Genomic DNA, 23,704 nt, shown 5'->3' on the forward strand with positions numbered 1-23,704 from the left:
TGCATAAGAGGTGGTTTGGTTCTTTCAGAAAGAACCAAAAAAGGTTGCAATGGGTTTTGACCAAACTATTCTGGTGTAGAAACATGGTCCTCTTTCTTAACAGAAACAACTATACATTCACATATTCAAATTCACATGTTCAAAACATCTCAGTGAAATTAAAACAAAACAGGGGCACTAAAGTGAATTTTGATCATTTTATCAAGGGCAAATTCTTGTTTTTTTTTCCCCCCCTTTTCTGTACTACATCCCTTCCTTTTGGAAACTGCTTGCCTCTAGAAATACATATTTCTGCTGGGGCTGTCAATCAAATGGTTCTATGAATGGGCACAGAAACTAGGCTGGCCAATGAGAAAAACCTATTTCCTGGATGTAACAGCTGAACCAAAAGTATGCATGACTTAGGTCAGGCCAATGGGAGATCCTATTTCAGAGACAAGGATGCTGAGAAGGGGTGAGATGGTAAACTGTAGGGACTTTGTGGTCCTGGATCTCCCAGTACAGGACATGGAGAGAGACTTCCTACCAACACACATGAATGTGTGCCTTCAAAGTGATGAAAAGAGGTTCCTGGTAATTTTATCTGGACACAGATCCAATCACCAGTGAGGCCACTGCAGACACTGACCAATAAGTAAGCTGTGAGATTGGACTAAGTTTGATTTGGGTTCCTGTAAGTTACAAGTGAGTACCTTGACTAACGCAAGAAACATTTTGGTTCCTATTTTTATTTAAGGAGAATGTGGATTCAATTAAATTAATTTCAGAAACAGGCAGCTGAACTGTACGACTGCTTTCTGGTTCAACATGTATTTATAATTCACATTTTATGCTCTATCCATTTAAGTCCACTAATGTCAGCAAATAAACAGTTTTATACTCCCAATCAAGTAGTATTTTTTTAACTTTTATTTTTAATTGGAGGATAACTTTTACCACAAGTACTATTTTAAAATACTACTTTGTACTAATTGTATCAGTAATGCCATGTTCAGTATCAAAAATCTAAAGTTACCAAAAAAAAAGCATAAAAACATACTAATTTTAAAAATCAGGATTAAATTAATATATCAGGCATTTCTTTCCACATATTCATGTAGATTCTTGAAACATATGTTGGATTTGATAATCTACTGGGAACTACCTTCAGTATTTAAGAAGAAAAGGTGTGCTCTGTGGATGTAGTGAGTCCCCAGTAAAGTAGTCATCTACGGTCTTCCCTGGTGGCTCAGATGCTAAAGAGGGAGCCTGTAATGCAGGAGACCTGGTTTGATCCCTGGGTCAGGAAGACACCCCGGAGAAGGAAATGGTAACCCACTCTAGTATTCCTGTCTGGGAAATCCCATGGACAGAAGAGCCTGGTGGGCTACCGTCTATGGGGTCACACAGAGTTGGACATAACTGAGTGACTAATACTTTCATAGTGGAATACAGAACCTTTGCATTTATCCTCTATAAGGAGTATTTTAGGAACCCTGTTTTAGCTGAAAATGCTTGATGAAGAGATTGCAGTTACACCGTTAAATGCCTAGGTCAAGAGAAACCATCTTCCAGTTTACATTAGAATGAGATTACTTGTGGGAGCAGAAAACACGCTTACCTCCTCGTTCTCGATCTTGAGTGTGGCCAGGCGGGACTGCAGCTGCTGGTACCTGAGCATGAGCTCTGCTTGGACTGGCTGCTGGGCACTGACCTGACACACCTGTTGGGGAATCAGAGACCACAGTTACAACAGGGCGCCCTGCAGCCAGTCTCCCGAGGCACGATTCTCCCAGGTAAAGGCTGCAAGAATCGCAGATCCCCTCAAGATTCCAATGACATGTTTTACTTTTAACAGCCACCTCAACACTTCAGCATTAAATATGAACTTGTTATGTAAGTGGCGAGAGTGGGATGCAGCTGCTTGGCCTGGATAAGACTGGGAAGAGAGCAGCTGTAGGAAGCCTCCCTTGAAGAACGTGGCAGTTGCTGGAGATGGAGCTCTGATGCTGACACCTACCTTGTGGAATAAGTACCTGGCAGAGTGTGAAGGATGATCCAAACGTATGGTCATGCAGGCAAAGCAGGGTAGGTGGCAGAGCCTACCAATTATAGTCAGCTGGGTGACTGCGGTAAGTTACTAAACCTCAGTTTCCTGGTCTGTAAAATGGGGACAGTAAGATGTGGTGGGGATGAAATAGGATGATGTTCATAAAGCACTTACAGCACTACTTGGCACACACTGAAAACTCAGAAAAAGTGATATTTTTTTAATCTTTCATCCATGGCTTTTCTTGCCAACTATTAGCCAAATCATGAAACTGAAAAAGTCACCAGTCTTAGGCTTTGGTAGAAAGATATTTTGGCCACAATCTCAATTAGGGTAAAAAAATGGAGACTTTTAATCATAGTAGAATCAGATTAGAAACAAACGATTTCTTTTCATCTTTCTGGTCACAGAAATGGTCTTGGCAGAAGAGGGTTTCCTTTTATGGAGCCTCTAAGACACCACAGACACTATCACTCACAGGCAGAACTGGCCCTAAAAAAGGGCAAGAGGCTTAATATATTAAAATAATAATAGTTTTTTAAAAAAAGTAAAAACTCTGAACCCAACTGAAATCACTTGTCTGTGACATTTTATCATTCTGTGTTTAACATATCCATCCATAACCAAAAGATTAAAACAGTAACCAACTGGTTTTAAAAACAAAACTCTGGGTGGGATAAGCCACTCGCCCATAAAGCTCATGAGCTACTGGCATAAAAACTGCTTACCACTTTTAATCAAGTAATTCACTCTATCAAGCAAAATAAAATTCGGTTAGAAATATATCAGGTACATACATACATATCTTTAAAATTTTAACATTAGGTGTTCCAAAGAAATTATGGCATTAAAGAAGAAATCTGCCATGGAAATTATAATTAACATCTATTTTAAAAAACATACTGTCACCACAATAAGCTAAAATTGAGTTTTTAATCTATGAGTATTGTTTTGCACAGCTGGGACACCGAGTGCTATATAGCATGCTCCAATAATTGGTTTTTCTTGTTTCCTCCTGTTCACAGACAATAAATATACCACTGTAACTCATAAATGGTTTAAATGGATTCTCTCCTTGCGTAGAATAAGACAAAGCTAAATTCATATGAAGAACCTAAGATAACACATCGTTTCTAATGCTCATTTTAACAGTCTGGAGATAACTTGAGTCTTAAAAAAATGTTTTGTATCTTTTTTCCTCTCTTTCATTTTCCTGCCATTTCTAATTATTTTTCTTTATAGGGATCTTTAAATCAGGATTATAAGAAGTCTCCAGATAGCTTCTATTTGGCCAACAAAATGTTTTGGTTTAAACTTATATTTGAATATCTTGAGGGAAAGGAGGAACTCATTAATTATCTTCAACAGTTTAGTGCTTACATGCAAGCCAGTTTGCACCTCCATCTCTTTGGCCTCTGGAGGCACTGGAGTGTTTGACTCTTGCTTTAAAAAGTGATAGCAGCTGATCACAGAGTATTATGCCAAGACCCCATGCAAAGGCAGGAGTGAGAAATCAATTGAGAATTCTTACAACTGCTGGGTATAGCAGGGAAAGAGTCATGTAAGTTTAGAGACAATGCATTATGTTTAAAATACTCAAATACTGACCTCATCACCCATGTGAGACTGAAACTCAAACTTCATTGGTGGACAGAACGCAGCAGGGTACATCTCCATGAATCTCTGCTTATCACTCCTGGGCTCCAAATTGTCAACTGCATTCTCAATAATGTCTAAGCCCTCATGTCTGGAGGTTTCAAGGTTATACTCCGCAGAGAGATACGTCCTCAGGGCTCTGTTTAGACTTGCATGGTAGCCAAGATCACAGCACTTAAAAAAATAAAAGGAAATCATATACAAAAATTAGCTAAAAATGGATCAAAGACCAAAATGTGACAGCTAGAAAATTATAAAATTCTTAGGAGTAAACCCTTTGTTACTTTCAACTGGCATTGGTTTCTTGGATCAGTATCAAAACACAATGAACAAAAGAAAAAATAAATTGGGTTTCATCATATTTGAAGGCTTTGCTTCAAAGGGCACTATCAAGTAAAAAGAAAACCCACAGAATGGGAAAAATATTTTTCTCATCATGTTATCTGATTAGGAATTGGTATCTAGATAATATAAAGACCTCTGATGACTCAATAGTAAAAAGACAACCAACCCAACTAAGAAATGGGCAATGAATCTGTTAGATATTTCCCAAAAAAGAAAAAAAATATAAATGGTCAATAAACATGTGAAAAGACACTCAACATGATAAGTCATCAGGGAAACGCAAGTCAAAACAACACTGAGATACCACTAAGACGGCTATGATCAAAAAGACAGATAATAACAGGATTGGGGAGGATGTAGAGAAACTGGAATCCTCATACATTTCTGATGGGAATGTAAAGCATTGTAGCCACTTTGGAAAAGAGTCTGACAGGTCAAAAGGTTAATAAACACAGAGTTAACATATGACTTGGCAATTCTACTCTTCGGTATATATACAAGACAAATAAAAATATACTTTCACACAAAAACTTGTACATGAATGTTTATAGCAGCATTATTAACAACGGAATGGAAATAACCTAGATGCCCATCAACAAATAAACAAACAAAAGGAAATATCATTGTTCAGTTGCTCAGTTGTGTCCAACTCTTTATCTAATCCTATGGATGGCAGCACACAAGTGTCCTCTGTCCATGGGATTCTCCAGGCAAGAATACCGGAGTGGGTTGCCATTTCCTTCTCCAAATGAAATATACAGCCATAAAAAGGAATGAAGTATTGATAACATGCTACAACATGGATCAGCCTTGAAATAGTATACAGAGTGAAAGGAGCCAGGCACAAGAGACCATATATTGTATGGCTCCATTTATATGAATGTCCAGAAGGGGCAAATTTATAGAGACAGAAAGTAAATTCGTAGTTGCTCAGAGACAGAAGATAAATTAGGGGATAAAGGAATTAGGAAGTGATGGCTAAGGAGTACAGAACTTTTTGGGGTAATGAAAATGTTCTAAAATTGTTTTGTGGTAATATATACACAATCTATGAATATAATAAAAGCCAATTGTGGATTTTTAATGAGTTAACTGTATGGTATGTGAATTATATCTCAATAAAGCTATTAAAAATACAAGAAGCAAAATCAAATATTGAAAGGAAATAATAAAAAATACTGAAATTGATACAGTGATTTTCTGAAATCCTTCTAGGATGCAAACATACTAACTGTAACATTTTGATATCTGTATAATTTACTGAAGAAATATTAAAGTATACTCCTTCAGAAATGGGAAGAACAGGTTTGAATCTGCCTAAACACCCCACGAATGCCTTCATTCTTATCTCCAGAATATAATTTTTAAATAAGAAATGACTGTCAAAGTCCTTTTACTGGAGATAGACTTTTGTTTAATACTCCCAGGCATACTAGGGCTTTGGCTTCTTGAATCTTCACTACCTTTGATTTATATTTATTTTTTTCACACTGCATTTTAAGGGTATACTTTTAAAAGGAAAACAAGTCTGAATATTGGTCAATTATAAATTACTGACAGTATTAAATCTGTACATAAAAGCAATACAAATATAAAACTAGTGGTTTTAAATATACAAAAGCAGGTCATCCTTATTCTAATGAAATTCCGTCAATTCAATTTGATTCAATTCAGCTCAGCTCACTAATTGGCCATCTATAGATTCCTGGGCATTTGCTAGGCTCTAGGAATATGAAAACTAAGAACAGGGGTCCCCAACCTCCAGGATCTAATGCCTGATGATCTGAGGTTGAGCTGATGTAACCATAACAGGAAAAAAGTGCACAGTAAATATATTGTGCTTGAACCATCCTGAAACCATCCCCTGCTCAAGTCTGTGGAAAAATTTTATCTTCCATGAAACCGGTCCCCGGTGCCAAAAAGGCTGGGGACCACTGTACTAGAACTCAGTAAAATATAATCTGCATTCTCAAGGAATTCAAGTTTAAGTTGTTCATTTGTTTGTTACTAAAAGAGTGCTGCTGCTGCTAACTAGCGTCAGTCATGTCCGACTCTGTGCGACCCCATAGACGGCCTCCTAACAGGCTCCCCCTTCCCTGGGATTCTCCAGGCAAGAGCACTGGAGTGGGGTGCCATTTCCTCTCCAATGCATGAAAGTGAAAAGTGAAAGTGAAGTCGCTCCGTCGTGTCAGACTTTTAGCGACCCCATGGACTGCAGCCTACCAGGCTCCTCCGTCCATGGGATTTTCTGGGCAAGAGTACTGGAGTGGGGTGCCACTGTAGGACAGGCCATTGATTAAATCCTGGGTCAGGAAGATCCCCTGGAGAAGCAACGTAACACAACAACAACAACAAGGACAGGCCAATGATTAAATCTGTACCTTCATAAAACATGAAACAAGTTGTGTGCTAACTAAGTGTTAAGTACTCAGTTCAGTTCAGTCGCTCAGCCGTGGCTGGCCTGTTACCTACCAGGATCCTCTGTCCATAGGATTTTCTTGGTAAGAATACTGGAGTGGGTTGCCATGCCCTTCTCCAGAGGATCTTCCTGACCCAGGATTTAATCAATGGCCTGTCCATAGACATGCTAACACACTTGATTCCACACTCCCCCTCCAATTTCAGAATGCTTCAACATGGAATTTTTATATAAACATATTCTGAAGTCGTGCTTTTCAAAGTGTGGTCTGTGGCTCAGCAGCATTAGCATTGCCTGGAGCTTGTCAGAAATGCAGACTCTTGGGCCCACCCCTGATAGACTGAATTAGAATCTAAAGTTTAAAAGAGATCCACATGTTGATTCATACACACAGTAAATTTGAGAAGCACTGGACTAAAACAATCAAGGGTCTTGAACTCTGTCCTTTGGGGTGCCATTTCTCCAGGTCAGAGAATCGACTTGATTAAAAATCTCTTGATGTAAAAAAGCAGACAGTAGTTGCCACATCACAATTACAAATGAAAGTAAAATACAGTTGTGAAATGTGACAATCAGCCTCTGCATTAATACATTTCCAGTGGAATCAGCTGCTCTCAAATATAGAGACTGATTTTCGGTTGATTAAAAAATTCTAGCCTTGGATGAGCAAAGTCCTCTTTTATTCCTCTTATTCCTCAAAAATACATAATGGTTCTGTGTAGCAGTTTTACGTACATCAGAGGGACTGAAAATTATTCTTTCAATAACCCCTCATCTTAGGAAAACATGAATTTGTAAAGAAAATGGCCTCATTTCTTTGAGATATTTTAGTGCTTCAACACACCCTACCATTCTAAAAGAATCAGATTCAACTTGATTTTAATGAAGCAGATCGTACAAGCTGCTTTATTTTACGAGGACAGATCCCAGTGGAACTTAACAGAAAATTGATATTGAGAGGAAAGAAACAATCCAGAGAAAAGTTTTTCCTCCCCTCTGAAAAAACCAAGTCTCTTTTCAACATAAAAGAGAAAGGAAAAAACAGAAGGATGAAGGAAAAAGAGGAAGAAAGAGATTCAATCCCAACTATCTACTTGAATTACAGCTCTGAAAAATACATACCAAATTTTCATTATTTCCAGATTTAGTTCACTCCTCAAATTTCTAAGTGTGGTTTCTTTGGGGAGTAAATGTCAAGATTCTAAAAGTACCCGTGCATGTTTCTACATCCAGTTCAGCCAGGCAAATCTGGTGGGTCTGGTCCCAGTAAGAGACCTTTGAATTCACTATGGTTTCCTAATCATGTAGGGAGAAGCATGCATGCGGTTTAGTAACTGACCCAGGGGCCTCCCTGGGTGCCTCTGGGACTTTGAGAACAACACTTAGAAGATTTCTGTGACGAACTTTGATGGCAAATTTCCTTCTCTGACCTTTACTGGCACTTTTTGGTCTGTGAGGTAACTGGCATGGTTTTATTACTTGTGATATGCACCATCTTCTACACTCCAGGTTTTTAAACTATCCTGAACTTTAAAAGAAACAAGAAACAGGAAAAAAAATTCTTCTTCAAGGTCTCCTGAGACAGCAAGGCCTGTCACAATCATTTTTTTTTTTTTTCTAAATTGGAAGCGAAAATGACACTGGATATATTAAGATTCAAGATACTTGGTTAAAAGGCCTAAAGTAATTCTATGGAGCTTATGAATTATTAATGACAATATGAAAAGCCAGTTTTTGAACAAAGAGTTGAATTATAACCCAAGTGCATTTAATGATGAAAATACTTAAGAAACCAATAAAATGTTTCATAAAAACAAAATAGTGTTGTTTGATGGACGAAAACCTCTGAATGGACATATTAAATTATGGATTAAAGCTGGGGAAAGAAAGACTGTTGGAAGTTGAAGGGTGTATATTTTTTTTTACATCCTATGAGCTGCCAAGATAGATTCCACTAGGCATTAGTCTAAATCACCACAGTAAGGCTAACTGCCTTAGGCAAAAGGGTTGCAAATAGGGTAAAAAATGAAGATACAATTTAGGTATTGTGGCCTGTGACAAATACTTTCTCTTACCCCAAAGGTTGAGAGATCAACTGAAGTATATACTTGGTGGGTATAATGTCAGAAAGTTAGGTATAACTGGATCATAGCTGTTCAGGGAGGTAATTTTTATTGGGGGGAAATAAACTCCATGACATGAGGAACCCTAAGGGGGTGGAAGTTTGGATTTAGGATTACCATAATGGAACATCATGGGAAAGAAGTCCCACATACATGCTTCCGGAACAGTAATGGCCAATGTCATTTGCAAAGCAGCCTCCAGCCTGTGACTCCAAAATTAAGTGGTGGTCATGAGAATGGAGAGGGAAGCAACGCATGCAGAAGTATTCTATCTTAACATCAGCACTCCTTTTAATAAGCTTGGCCTTGACCATTCCAGAACCACAGATACTGGGTAAGGACTTGGTCTACACCATCTTTTGAGTCCCTGAAAAATAGCGCAGCCCAAGCAAACTGAACTGCAAGACACAGCTTTCACATGATGGTGGGCAGCCTTCCAAGGACCAGAAATAGACATGCTCAGCGCTTTTACGGTAGATGCCAAATGAAGAAAGTTGAGTTCTTGGTCTTTCACTAATCTCTCCTTTAGCTTTCACCCAAGACACCAACCACACATTTTGTGACAGAGAGGCCTCTTGTGGGATTGAACTGGATGTCTAAACTACAAGCAACTTTTACAAACCTGCTTTCAGGTCTGGGTACCTGACAACCCAGAGCCGACAACTTAATTTTTGTTCCTGCTTTGACAACTGCAGCTAAACATTCAGCAAAACTTGTTTGGAATTTCTCTTTAGCAAGGAAAAGGTCAAGATGGTACATCTGTGTGATAGGAATGGATACAAAGTAGGAGACAGGAGAAGGAGAACGGAGATTGCATATGCTGGAGCCCAGGAGTAGGCTGAAAAATCTTTTGTTGCCTAATTCAGCTCCCACCCAGAGGGGCAATCGTTTCCTTTAGAGAAGCTGTACCGGACTCATTTTTCCCCAGGCCAAACCTCTGTAACTACCCTGAGTCAAATCACAATAGAGGAGAGAGAACAAATCAAGCAAGTCCCAATAAATACAGGTCAGGTTGTACATGCCATAAAGAGAAAAGTCAGAGGAACAGGGAGTGCTAGGGGGAAAGGGTGCTGCTACTTTATATAGGGCAGCTGGGTGCCACATGAATGAAAAGAAGGAATCAGTCTTGGAAAGTTCTGAAACAAAGAGTGCTCTAGACGAAAAAAAAAAAAAAAAGAGAAAGGCCCCAGGCAAGCAAAAACTGAGTGTGTGTGGGTAATAGAAAGGCCTGAAGCTTGCGGACTTAGAGGAATGTTGTAAGAGATGACACGGGGTGGCAGGTGAGTGCCAGTTCACATAGGGTCTTGGTGAATAGCTTGAATTTTATTCTAATGAAGAGTTTTTAAATAGGGGTTACAGGTCTGATTTATCTTTTTTAGTACTTTGATTTCTTGGAAAGAGAATAAACTATTGATTGGAAGGTCTTAGTGAAGCTGGATGTCTTTCCTAAGGGGAGGTAAGAGATGAAGAGGCTCTAAGAGACTGAGAATGCAGGGAGTGAGAAATACCAAGGTTTGGGATATTTTGGACGTAGAGATGATTTACATGTGAGGAATGAGAGAACTGAGTTTTTGGCCTGGGCAACTGAGTGGAATGTGGTATCATTTTCTGAGATGTAAAGTAAGAAAAAGTTACGTGTGCAGAGGATGATGACAACAGGAACAAACGTTCAAGGTTAGAGATGTCCAGGGGGCAGTGGACATGCAAATATGAAGCCCAGAGAGATGATCACGCCTGGTAGCGAAAATAAGATAAGATATCATAAGGACCATAGGATAGTATTGAGGCAAGGGACCAAGGGAAAAAACACGCAGGGATCACATCTTAGGCAGCTTTGAACATTCAGAGGTACAGCCAAGATGGAAAAGCAAGCACTGGAGTCTGAGAAACGGCAGCCTCTGATGCGGTGGAACCAGGTGGATGCAATTCTTTAACAAAGGCCCATGGCACCTCCCTTGGAAGGAATGTTTAAGGCCATCCACTTCGGTCACCCAACTCATTTCAGTTTTTAAATACCCTTTCTTCTACAAAGGGATAAAAACATACATACATCAATTTACATGATAACTACACTGGCCTAACCCATTTAACATGATCTCTTTATAATTTTCCTAATAACAGGTCAGGCCTAATGGGGACTGCAATGTTAAAATTTGGCAGGTTTTCACAGATAAATCTTAATACTATTATGTAGTGGGGGAAAAGTCAAACTAATTAAGGAAAAACTGAACTTTGAATAAGTTGCTTTTTAATTAAATGTATGTGTGAGGTAAAAGTTTTAGGACAGCTGATGATTTAGAAATGATAAAAATAAACATGGCATGCAAAATATATAATCTAATTTCAATCTTATTCTGTAGAGATGGCTAATAAAACACATGACAGAAATCCCTACCAAGAAAATTAGCTGGAGTTAGGGGGATTCTGTAACAGTAAGATTTATCCTTCAAGCTTCAAAGTGATCGCAAACTTTTATAGGGAGTAACTGGAGACTGTGAAACTGTACTGAAAGGATGACAAATATTTTATTATTACAGGGCAGGTGCTCGGGGACAAAGCATTAATAGAATCTTACTGGTGAGGATTTTGTTTCTCTGCCTTTTGAGGGTGGGTAGGTGTAGAACTGGACTGAAAGAAGTTACATTATCAGTTCTGCAGTCTTAAAACCAGTTGTTTTAAGAATTTGAGATATACAGAGTAGTGAATATGATTCCAGATCAGAGATTCCTAGCATTAAGACTTGTATTCTCCCTAACTCTCTTCTCTTAGCAAATCACAATCACTTAAAAATTTTAGCATCAATCAAAAATATTTGCTGCTTGTATGGTTTTTCTTCTGGTTGTAATACATCCTAATTTTTAAAGAATAATTAAGTATGGTCTCTTCTGCACTTAATGTTGGAGATATTTAATGATAACAGACACAAAATCTATTATTTTTGAAACTACAATCTATTTTACTCTATAATATACCTTTAAACTCCCAAATCAATTAAATTTCCTTTGCCCAATACTTGCAATTCATATTAATTTTTTAGAATGACATAATAAAAACCTGACTATAAAATTAACTTTGTTAATTTCCCAACTGACGCCAAAATAAGATATTGTTAACTCTACAAACTAAAATTTACTTAGAACTTTCTAGACAGAGGAATCTTAACAGTCTTCTGGTTAAGTGACTCTCTGGATTAGCTAACCCTTAGTTCATTCTACAAAGCAGAGGTCAGCCAACTGGCCTGTGAGCAAAATCCAGCCCATGACCTAACATAATCAATGAAGTTTGATTGCAACACGACCACAGCGATGTGCTTACTTACTGTCTGTGGATACTTGCGCACTAGAGTTGAGTAGGGACAGAGGCTGTAAGGCTCATAAAGTCTGAAATATTTACTGTGTGACCCCTTACAGAGAGCGGTGACCTCCTTCTCTAAAGCACAGTGACGAATGCCAAAGCGCTGTGAATGTGTAGAGAGCAGCCAGCAGGCTCCCTCTAGTGTGCCATGCTTAGGCACTCAGTTGTGTCCGACTCTTTGTGACCCCATAGACTACAGACCCCAGGCTCTTCTGTCCATGGGGACTGTCCAGACAAGAATACTGGAATGGGTTGCCATGCCCTCCTACAGGGGATCTTCCCAACCCAGTGATCGAACCCAGGTCTCCTGCATTGCAGGAGATTCACTGCTCAGATTCATTACCATCTGAGCCACCAGGTAATAATTTTGCTCAATTAGTCTAGGCTTTCATGAGATGACTGTACAGTATTTGTACCATTTTTATTTATTATAATTAAATATTGAATGGATAAAATAGTTGAGAAAAGAGTTGTTGAAAGATAAGAGTAAAATTGTTATCAAATTAGTTTATCAATTGCCAACTATATAAGATTGTGAAAACATTGTAAATATTCACAATATTTTTTCTTGTATGATAAAAAATTTAAAAGTAGTAATCATAGTTAACACACAATGGGAGTTGGTGTACAAAGGAAGACTATTTAAAACTCTGTACAAAAAGATAAATCATAATTTAAAAACTGGCAAGTTCAAGCACATGGGTGTACTTTAGATTAAAATATTTAAGGCTGGTTTTTATGATGTTTTCTAACTCTCTGCTTTTTCTGTTTCTAAATATAAAACATGCCAAATTTACAGACAAGTGCCAAACAAATACAGTTGGCTCTCCATATCTGTAGGTGTCACCTCCACGGATATGAAGGGCTGACTAACTGTAAGGGATCTGAGAACCTTTGGCTTTTGATACCCATGGGGGGTCCTGGAACCAATTTCCCATAGAAACAAAGGGCAACTGCATTCTTTCAAATAAATAAAGCATTAGAGATATTTCATAATTCCTCTGCCTCCTCCCTTCCCCAATGCAAACCCTTTCCGTCTCCCTAAAGATAACACAGTATCTGGAGTATCCAAACTTAATATTGATAGGTAAAGGTGAAGTTCAACTAAAACAGATAAAATCTGAATTATTAAATTAAAAACATTAGATCACCTCCATGTCTATACAAAAGACTTGAAATTTACTATCAAAGTACTGAATTACTAAAGTTTTTAGACCTGTAGTAATTAACAAAAAAGGATTCCATTAAATAAGGTGACAAAGATAGATAAGTTAATAGTTGGAAGTATCTGAAAATATTTTCTTAAATTGTCATTATTAATTTATACTCTTCCCAAGGAGCAAGCTAAGATCATGGCATCCAGTCCCATCACTTCATGGCAAGTAGATCGGGGAACAATGGAAACACTGAGAGACTTTATTTTTTTTGGCTCCAAGTCACTGCAGATGGTGATTTAAGCCATGAAATTAAAAGACGTTTGCTCCTTGGAAGAAAAGCAATGACCAACTTAGACAGCATATTAAAAAGCAGAGACATTACTTTGCCAACAAAGGTCCATCCAGTCAAAGCTACAGTGTTTCCAGTAGTCTTGTATGGATGTGACAGCTGGACTATAAAGCTGAGGACTGTAGAATTGATGCTTTTGAACTGTGGTGTTGGAGAAGACTCTTGAGAATCCCTTGGGGTGCAAGGAGATCCAACCAGTCCATACTAAAGGAAATCAGTCCTGAATATTCATTGGAAGGACTAATGCTGAAGCTGAAACTCCAATACTTTGGCCCCCTGATGCAAAGAACTGACTCATTGGAAAAGACCCTGATGCTGGGAAAGATTGAAGGCAGGAGAAGAAGGGGATGACAGAGGATGAGATGGTTGGATGGCATCACTGACTTGATGGACATGATGAGTTTGAGCAAGTTCCGGGAATTGGTGATGGACAGGGAAGCCTGGTTTGCTGCAGTCCATAGGGTCACAAAGAGTTGGATAAAACTAAGCGACTGAAGTGAAGAAGCAAGCATCTTAATTTCATGGCTGCAGTCACTGCCCACAGAGATTTTTGGAGCTTGCTCCTCAGATGAAAAGCTATGACAAACCTACAGAGCATATTAAAAAGCAGAGACATCATTTTGCTGACAAAAGTCCATCTAGTCAAAGCTATGGTTTTTACAGGAGTCTTGTACAGATGTGAGAGTTGGACTATAAAGAAAGCTGAGCACCAAAGAATTGATGGTTTCGAACTGTGGTACTAGAGGAGACTCTTGAGAGTCCCTTGGAGAGCAAGGAGATCAAACCAGTCAATCCTAAAGGATATCAACCCGAATTTTCACTGAAGGACTGAGGCTGAAGCTGAAGCTCCAATACTTTGGCTACCTGATGTGAAGAACTGACTCACTGGAAAGGACCCTGACGCTGGGAAAGATCGAGGGCAGGAGAAGGGGACGACAGAGAATGAGACCATTGTACGGCATCACTGACTCAATGGACATGAGTTTGAGCAAGCTTTGGGAGACAGTGAAGGACAGGCAAGCCTAGTGTGCTTCCCTGTCCATGGGGGGGCAAAGAGCCGGATATGACTGAGTGACTGAACAACAATTTGTACTCTTAAGAAAGCATTTCATTGACCAAGAGTAAATTATTGCTCAGATGTTGCTGAGTACCAACTTAGTAGATTCCCCTGGAGAAGGAAATGGCAACCTACTCCAGTATTCTTGCCTGGAAAATTCCATGGACAGAGGAACCTGACAGGCTACAGACCATGGGGTTGCAAAGAGTTGGCCACGACTGAGCACATCAGCAATTTAATAAAGTCCAAATTCAAAAGGTTTTAGAATATCCATAGTCTGTTTCAAGGAAAAAAAAACTGAACTATATGGTGGAGAAATCAGAGATATACCACCGTAAGCTACTGATCAGTTTCAATATCACTACTGGTGGGTTAAACTTATGTTGCTACACGTCTACTTAAGATGCAACAATACCACCCATGATGTATTCTGTTGCAAAGTGCTTAACTTGAATCCAGAAAGTCTATGGATGTGTGTTTGCTTTGTAGGAAATATAGGGGATAGAGAAATGGGCTATATAACATCACAACAACTTATCGCATAAATTGAGAGGCTGAAACTTTCTCTGAAACTACTGTCTCCTTAACAACTGTCTCTTCAACAAGGGACTTGGCTGGATAAAAACAAACTGAAGGGACATACCACCCAGATGCAATGTGTGATCCTAAATTGGATCTGGTCCTAACATACCAGCTTAGAAACATTTTTGGGGGTCACAAGTGAGAATACAGTCTGGTTATTAGATGAGATAGAAATTTTCTGAAATGGAAGGATGGAGATCAATGACTAGACAAAGTGAGTTATAAGGCTGTATGTAAAATGTGATTTCGTACTCTCTGTATGATCTAAAAACGTATGCGTGGACACAGAAAAAGTCTACATTTTAACAGTAACCATTTTGGGCAGTAAGTATGTGATCATTTTATTTTTGCTTATAGTATTTCCTAGATTTCTATAATAACGTACTGCTTCTATAATAATACAAAGACTAACTTTAAAATATAAATTCTATGGAAAATTTATATGACTTTTTAAATATCAATTTATCATCATCTATCATAGAAAATGTATGAGACAGATACAGACTTGAGCAGAAGCCTAGAGAGACTGGAGGTTTGTATAAAAAAGTCTCAACTTGAGTTCTTTGACTATGTATAATGCTTTGATCTAATCAAGATATTTAGTATCTTCTGTGTCCTTTCACATACAAAATGTTTTAAAGTGCATTAAAAATATTGTCTTAACTTTTTCTCACTAGCGGTAATAACGACCCTTCTAGTAATTATTAGAGAGCTCAGTATAAAAGGCGTTTTGCTAAACAGGCTCGTAAAGCATAAAGGATTCTAGTTGCCTTTGCATTATAATCAGTTTCTTTTTCACCGTGAAAAGGTCGAGCTTAATGATTTTTAGGATTACCACTATAGATGCAAATTGGAGTCCCAGAAAATAAGCAGCCACTTTGGAAAGTGCAGAGCCACACTCTGATGGCCTTAAAAGTGAGTCAACGAACAGGAATTACAATTTCCACTAAGAGTACTCAGTTTCTTTTGAATATGACAATATATTAATATCAATTTCATATCATTTCTTTTAAAATTCATATTTAAGTTGTATCACTTGAGAACTGTTCACATTTTAAATTGAAGGCTGATCTTTAAAATATTTGAAAATAGCTGGTATATTTAACTGTTATTTATTTTAAACAGAATTATTTCAACCTAGAGGTTAAAGTCTGAGTTTGAAACCCAACTAGAGCTGTGTAACGTTGGGGAAGTTACACAGTGCAGCTAAGCCTCAGTCAGCTCTCTGAATCTATAAAACGGAGAAAATAGTATTTACCTCTCAAAGTTATAATGATTAGATGAGACTATGCTTAGAAACCTAGGTGCCTGTTACATAGTAAGAGGTCAATAAATATCTACAAACATGATGGTGACTCTTATAAACTTGACATGTTCTTCTTGTCCTACATATCCTAATAGTATTGATGCTACCGTCCATCTCCATATGGACGCCCCATAGGTATCTCAACCTTACTATCAACAGATGTAGCAGAATCACTGCTCCTTTCCAGGGTCCCCATCTCAGAAAGGGTATTATCATTAACCTAGTTATTCAAGACCTGAGCTAGGAGTCATTTCTGTCCTTTTTAAAAAACAAACAAACAAAAAACCCACCCCTCTAATTTTCTCTTAGTTCTATTTTCAATACATTTTTAATCCAAACACTTCTCACAGGTCTATCAGTATCATGCCAGTCCAAGCCAGCATCATCTCTAGCCTGGAAAAACACAAAAGACTCTAGATATAGCTTGCTTTTTTCACACTTGTCCTCCTCACCCACCTTAGCCTGTTTTCCACCCAGAAGGCAGAGTGAGTCTTTTAAACGTAAACTAGGTGATGTCACTTCCTTGCTTAAAACCCTTCAATGGCTTCACCTCAAACTTAGAACAAAATCTAACCTATTTTCCTTGCCCCAAGGCCCCTATATGATTGGGCTTCTGCCTCCCGTCTCTCCCAGCACCTTTTCCTTACTCGCTCCACTTTAGCCATCCTGGTCTCCTTTGCTATTCCTCGAGTACCTTGAACTTGCCAAACACACCTCCAACTCTATACCTGTAGCCTTGCCAGTCTTTCTGTATGAGGGATTTCTTCCCTGTTGGTAATAAAGCTTGCAGCTCACTTTTCTGCTCAAACATTAGACTTTTCTGACTACGTCATCAAAAAAAGCACCCCCACGGCTCTATTTTATTTTTCTTCATGGCACTGTTACTACTACAATAAGCATTGATTTATATACATATTAAACATAAATATTTAATATATGTCCATATTACATACATATCACATACAGATAATATATATGTGTACATTTTTTATGGCTTGTCTTCCCAGCTAAACACCACAAGGTGAGGACTCTGTTTTGTTTATTGATGGATCCCCATTATCGAACAGTGCTTGGCACCTCATAGGCAATAAAGAAGTACTTTTCAAGATCAGGGACTTCCCTGGTGGCTGAGATGGTAAAGAATCTGCCTGCAATGCAGGAGACCTGGGTTTTATCTCTGGGTAGGGAAAACCCACTGGAGAAGGGAATGGGAACCCACTCCAGTATTCTTGCCTTGGAGAATCCCATGGATAGAGGAGCCTGGCGGGCTACAGTCCATAGGGTTGCAAAGAATCAGACACGACTAAGGGACTGACACTTTCACACTTCCTTTCAAGATTAACTTATCCTCATATTAAATTGGCTTGGGTTTAGCCAAATACTCCAATCACTAAAATAAGCCCTAAACAAAACAAGCAAGCTGAGTTGTTACACAGAATTAGTCCTCTATATTCCATCTATTTTGCAGAATCCTTACAGATCTAAGTTTGAAAATAGGGGTCAGAATTTTTTTTAAAAAATTTTATTCAGGAAAACTAACAGCAATCTAGCAGAAAAACATCCTTTCATTTTATCAGAGTGCTAGAAGAAAAAAAAAATTTTTAAAAAGCTTCTGTATTTAAAATAATTAAGTGCAACTAAGACCTGATGCAGTCAAGTAAGTAAATATTTAATAAATAATAGCTAAATATGTGGACTTAACTCACTACAAAAATTGTTGCCTTAACCTACTATATGTCTCAACTATGACACACTGTAAGCCACAGAAAATAATTTTATATTATCATCACTGAATTCAAATATTGCAAGGCAGACTATGAGTAAAACTCCAGCAGATAACTCTGTACTTCTATCACTTTATCTGTTTTCCTTATGACACATCACTTTTCATCTTTTATTTGCAGATACTGGTGTTTTTGGACACAGGATTTTTGTCTATTTCATCTTTGCATCTCCTCCAGTGTTAGCACAACGATTGGGCTACTCAGTGCACAATTTCTGATGGAAAGGATGAATGATGCTGAGGGCCAGAGTTGGCAGTAAACATTATATAAATATAATAACAGTTAAATACTTGAAAAGTGAAAGTGTTGGTCACTCAGTTTGTTTGCCTCTTTCTGACCCATTGGAGCCCTCTAGGTTCCTCTGTCCATGGAATTCTCCAGGCAAGAATCCTGGAGTGGGTAGCCATTCCTACTTGCAGATTTCTAAATGAGCGCAATTAGTGTTTTTATATCATATTCTGTTAGATAATAAAAGTGGTTTCTATGTATTTTATTTTGTTTCACAGTATTTATCACAACTGTCATAAAGCAATCATTTGCATAGGCATTTGCTTCATACCTGGCTTTTCCACTTTAAATTCTAAGGAGTGAGAAGTATACATTTAGGGACTTTCCTGGTGATCCAGTGACTAAGACTCTGAGCTCCCAATGCAGTGGGCCGGGGTTTGATCCCAGGTCCAGGAACTAGTTTCCAGATGCTGCAACTGAGGGTTCTGCATGCTGCAACTAAAAGACCCAGTGCAGCCAAATAAAGTTAAAAAAAAAAAAAAGAACTGTACATTTATAGCTTTTCAGAGCCTTAGCATCTTATAATAGTTGGAGCTCAATAAATACATTTTGAATCAATGAATGAAGTTAGGGCTGTGCTACTGCACCATCTGAAAATGCCTGGAGTCCCTTCGCAGCTAGTTTTCTGGATACTGACAGCTTCACCAAACTCCCTGGTTTATTTTTCAGTGGTTTTAGGATGCACAGTGTTTCACATGCATCTTAAAATTTGCAGTATCTTAGTGCATACAAGGAGATCAAACCAGTTAATCCTAAAGGAAATCAACCATGAATATTCATTGGAAGGCATGATGCCAAAGCTCCAATACTTTGGCAACCTGATGTGAAGAGCCAACTCACTGGAAAAGACCCTGATGCTGGGAAAGATTGAAGGCAGGTGGAGAAGGAGATGATGAAAGATGAGATGGTTGGATAGCATCATCACTGACTCAATGGACATGAGTTTGAACAAACTCCGGGAGATGGTAAAGGACAGGGAAACCTGGTATGCTGCAATACATGGCGTCGCAAAGAGTTGGACACGACTTAGCGACCGAACAACAATAACAAATCCTATGTAGTATAATTTGCAGCATTTCCCCCCCTGAGAATTACATAAGATAACATTGTTTTAATTAATGATGGTATTTTAGAATCAAGGAAATAGGGTTATTGCTAACTCTACCCTGATGTGAAAAATATAAAAACTTCAAGTACTTACATCAATTAAATCTGAAAGATCATGAATATAATACTTGAAAACTGAGGCATTGGTTGCTTCAAGGGTTAGGAGATATTCATTCCGTGCCTTAATTGATTTAAGCTTGTTTTCTGAATATTTTGCTTGTCTCTGGAAATGAAGAAGATCCAGGAATTGGGAAAAACAACAGTCATTTTAAAATCAGACAGGGAAACATACATGAATTTCTATTCATCTAAACGATTTATTCTACATATACAAATGACCTTCCAAGTCCTTTGAGAAAAGTGCAATTTGAATCTGTGATTTAAATAAATGAAAATTGCCCAGCGACGGAGAATAGCAACAATGTATTTGGGCATCAGGCCCATTTGCAATGAAATCTGTTTTGTTAATATTCAAAATTCTCTACACTGTGTACTAGATACTTGGCATTTACCACTAAACAACGTCCAGCTGTTATTACATGATTTTTATGTTTCTTAAACATTTTCCATCCCCACGGGAGGAAATGCATGTCATTTCTCAGTAATTTACAACGTGTGTCTATCAGCTGTTACATCACTGTTTCTAGGTTTGTCACCTCCAGGGAGGGCAGAAGGGCTCTGCAGTCTAGTTTTACTTACTTTTTCCTTCATTTTTTCAATTTTTTTCACCGAGCTTCGCCGCTGATGTCTCTCTTCCAGTCTAATATGGAAGACTGGATCACCAGACCTGCCAATCTGCTTCTCTTCTTGTTTCTCAGCCTCCTTCAGTTTGCTCTCTGCACTGATGCTCTCAGCGTGATACATATGGTATGTTTTCATCACCTGTGAAAATGTGACCCAAATTGTTAAAAGATGTTTGTCTGAAATTAGGGAATGGAAACCATTATATGACGTGTATGTTAAAGATATCACCTTCCAACTGGCAGAGGGAAAGCCAGATTGTTAGTAAAATAGATAACGGATATCCTATTCCTTTTACATAAAGCAAACAGAAATATGCAAATTCACCTGCCAGGAAGAGGCATTTAGGAACAGATTGTGATGAAAAAATGATTGACAGAGTCTTGTGTGTGCTCTCAGTGTACTTAAAAAGTTCCCTCAAGCTTGAAAGTCTTCCTCTAAAATCTCCTCTGAATTATTAATTTGCAGAATAAACCATTACACATGGATACATTTTAGCTAAACTTTGGAATTACAAAAAACTCCAAATAAGTATAGCCCTTACTAAAAGGACTATATTGCTTAAAATCTACTTGTCAAAATATAAAAGGTAAATGTAAGGTTCATATATGGTTTTAGGGAAAAAAACTTTTCATAAGCACAAGGTAATATTTTATGTTAATGTAGAAAACATGACAGAAAAAAGAAAGTAAAATAAAAAGTAAAAAAACAAAAAAGCATGTGATTTTGGTATACAGCTATCCAGTCTTTTTTCTATGAAAATACATATACACACACACACAGACACACACTCTTTATTTTAAAATGACATATATCACTTCTCCTTCAAAAAATTCTGGATCATACTGTATTTATAATTTTTAGTCTCCTATATCCTTTTCCACTTAAAAATATCAACATTTTTCTATACCACAAAATATTCCTCTAAAAGAGCTGTATAATATTTCCTTATACCAATTCTCTACTATTGAATATTTTAGAATATTTTACTTCTTGCTTTTTTATAAATAAAATTGTGTTGAAAACCTTTCATATATAGTGTATCTTATTTCTTCTCTTAGAAATGGTACACCTAATTTGCATTTTAATAGATTTAGGAATATACAGGAGATGAAATTTTATAATGTATCCTTCCCATGTATATTATAAATGTATAATTAACCCTAATTTAAATTTTTTTAATTAAAAAAAGTTTAAAGGTATGGTGAGTCCAATGCAACCAGTGTCTGAAAGAATATCTGAAAATTCAGCACCCAAGTAATCAGTGCGAGTACATTCTCAAAAATGATGTTAAATTCTCATCCACATAAAACAGACTTTATTTCATCTGTAAATAACTGTAAGTTATCCAGAACTAACTTTATAACTAAGGTATAATTGTGTTCAAGAGATTGATGTAATATTTTAAAGTAAGGAACTTGATTTTTCTGGTTTCAAAATATGAGCTTTAAAATAGTTTGAGGGCTGGAAGCATCACTAGAATAAATATATTTATTTAGGTGGAACCCAATTGCTTTTTTTCCATAGGTTACATGTAAAAGGTAGAAAATCAGCATTTAGGGTTCAACTTAATGCACATCCTCCAGATGACTATTTGAAGCGTAAAATTTGGGGTTAATGAGGAGCCTTTACTTGTTCTCATAAAATCTGATAAAATCTCATAAAATCATAAGCTAGCAAATTACGTCAAAGGCACTGCTGGACAAGAACAAAGTGTGGATTAAACCACAAAGTCGGGGCAACTTTTCTCTTAGCTGGGTGTAACTACAAAGTTGTCTGTTTTTAGTTAATTATCAAATCTGTCCGGAGAGGGGGAGTTAGGTTGGCTACTCCAGTTTGAAAGAAAAATAAGATAGCATTAGGAAGCAGCTGGGGAATGAAAAGGGAGTCACCCTGCAGCTGGGCAAACAGCAAGGTCAATGAATCTATTACAAACCTTGCATTTCTAGGCTTGGCTCTGTTTATATTCCCCGCCTGAAGCAAACCCACATGCCATTTGGGTCTTGGTTCCAGTTACATCTTTAAATGAGAGGGTGAAAAAAACCAATCTCTCTCTCTCTCTCTCTCTCTCTCTCTCTCTCTCTCTCTCTCTCACACACACACACACACACACACACCCCATATGCAGTTGCTCAGCTGTCTTCTTGCTACTAGACAGAAAGGAAGAAATGAGAACACGTAACTCCCATCAAAGATGGATGGAAAGGCATCTCAGACAGACCAGAGTAACTGAGAAATCTTGATTTTAAATACTTTCTGAGGAAGAGCTCTGAACTCCAGACTCTTGCAGAGGCCTACTGTAAGCAGGTAACTGGCACTAACTAAACTTTAGGGCCTCCCTGATAGCTCAGTTGGTAAAGAATCTGCCTGCAGTGCAGGAGACCTCGGTTCGATTCCTGGGTTGGGAAGATCCCCTGGAGAAGGGATAGGCTACCCACTCCAGTATTCCTGGGCTTCCCTTGTGGTTCAGCTGGTAAAGAATCCACCTGCAATGTGGGAGACCTGGGTTTGATCCCTGGGTTGGGAAGATCTCCTGGAGGAGGGAACAGCTACCCACACCAGTATTCTGGCCTGGAGAATTCCATGGACTGTATAGTCCATGGGGTTTGCAAAGGGTTGGACACGACTGAGAGACTTTTACTTTCAAGCTTTATGAACTAAGGATCCCAAGCAGGCAGCTAGCATGGCATTTCCCTGTGTTAGAAGGAAAATGTTTGAGTCTGACAACACTACTAGCAAGAAGAGGGTGTAAATATCATAATGTGGTTCAGCACGATAGCTGAAGATTCTCCACCCAGTTCAAAGGTAATTTCCAGAAAGGTAATCTCTTTGTTAAATTTTCCCAATTTGACTTAGGGTTTCCACTGTTCTCAAAAATGTCAACAGTTACAATGAATGAATTTTAAAAGTTGGGGAGAAAAACACTAAAAGCTTCCAGAGAACTCTAATTTGCAGATAATGAATGCCAGTAAAAACATCATTATTTAAAATGTAAGCTGTTGACAGAAGTTAAATGCGTTTTGTATCTAAAATAAAATAAAAGACAGTTCTCTCTTTTTCAGAGAAGTAAAAGAAAACGTTTGAATATATGCTGCAAAGAAAATAGCAGCTTCTCCATCAGCTTAATGCGAACACAAGTCTTTGCATACTAAATAACATGACAGGCATATCATGTTATAACATCCATTTAAATGTACTCCAATAGCATATTTTCCCATTTGAATACTTTTCTACAAAAACCTCATGCATAATTCTCCATTGAAAATACTCAATTTACCTTCCCTGCAAGAAGAATATAGTCAAGTAGAAAGTGACCACATCATACATTTCTTTGTGAGACTGAAATCCTGCACAAAAATTTTGGACAGAAACTTAATATTTTTTTTCCTTACTGACAGACCTATACA

The 23,704-nt window shown here is 37.9% G+C and overlaps 1 protein-coding gene across 3 annotated transcripts in view; it reads right to left on the reverse strand.

Annotated features, from left to right (window-relative positions):
- The window catches only part of SRGAP1 (SLIT-ROBO Rho GTPase activating protein 1), a 298,498-nt gene that overhangs the window by 73,085 nt on the left and 201,709 nt on the right, over window positions 1-23,704 (reverse strand). For all 3 annotated transcript variants that reach the window (XM_005680226.3, XM_005680227.3, XM_018047993.1), the window contains exons 5-8: window positions 20,256-20,438; window positions 19,651-19,779; window positions 3,638-3,859; window positions 1,601-1,702 (exon numbers count right to left, since the gene is read on the reverse strand). In XM_005680226.3, coding sequence (XP_005680283.1) covers window positions 1,601-1,702; window positions 3,638-3,859; window positions 19,651-19,779; window positions 20,256-20,438 — 636 coding nt within the window. The remainder of the gene's footprint in view (window positions 1-1,600; window positions 1,703-3,637; window positions 3,860-19,650; window positions 19,780-20,255; window positions 20,439-23,704) is intronic.

This window comes from Capra hircus, chromosome 5 (assembly GCF_001704415.2).
Source record: "Capra hircus breed San Clemente chromosome 5, ASM170441v1, whole genome shotgun sequence".
NCBI lineage: Eukaryota > Metazoa > Chordata > Mammalia > Artiodactyla > Bovidae > Capra > Capra hircus.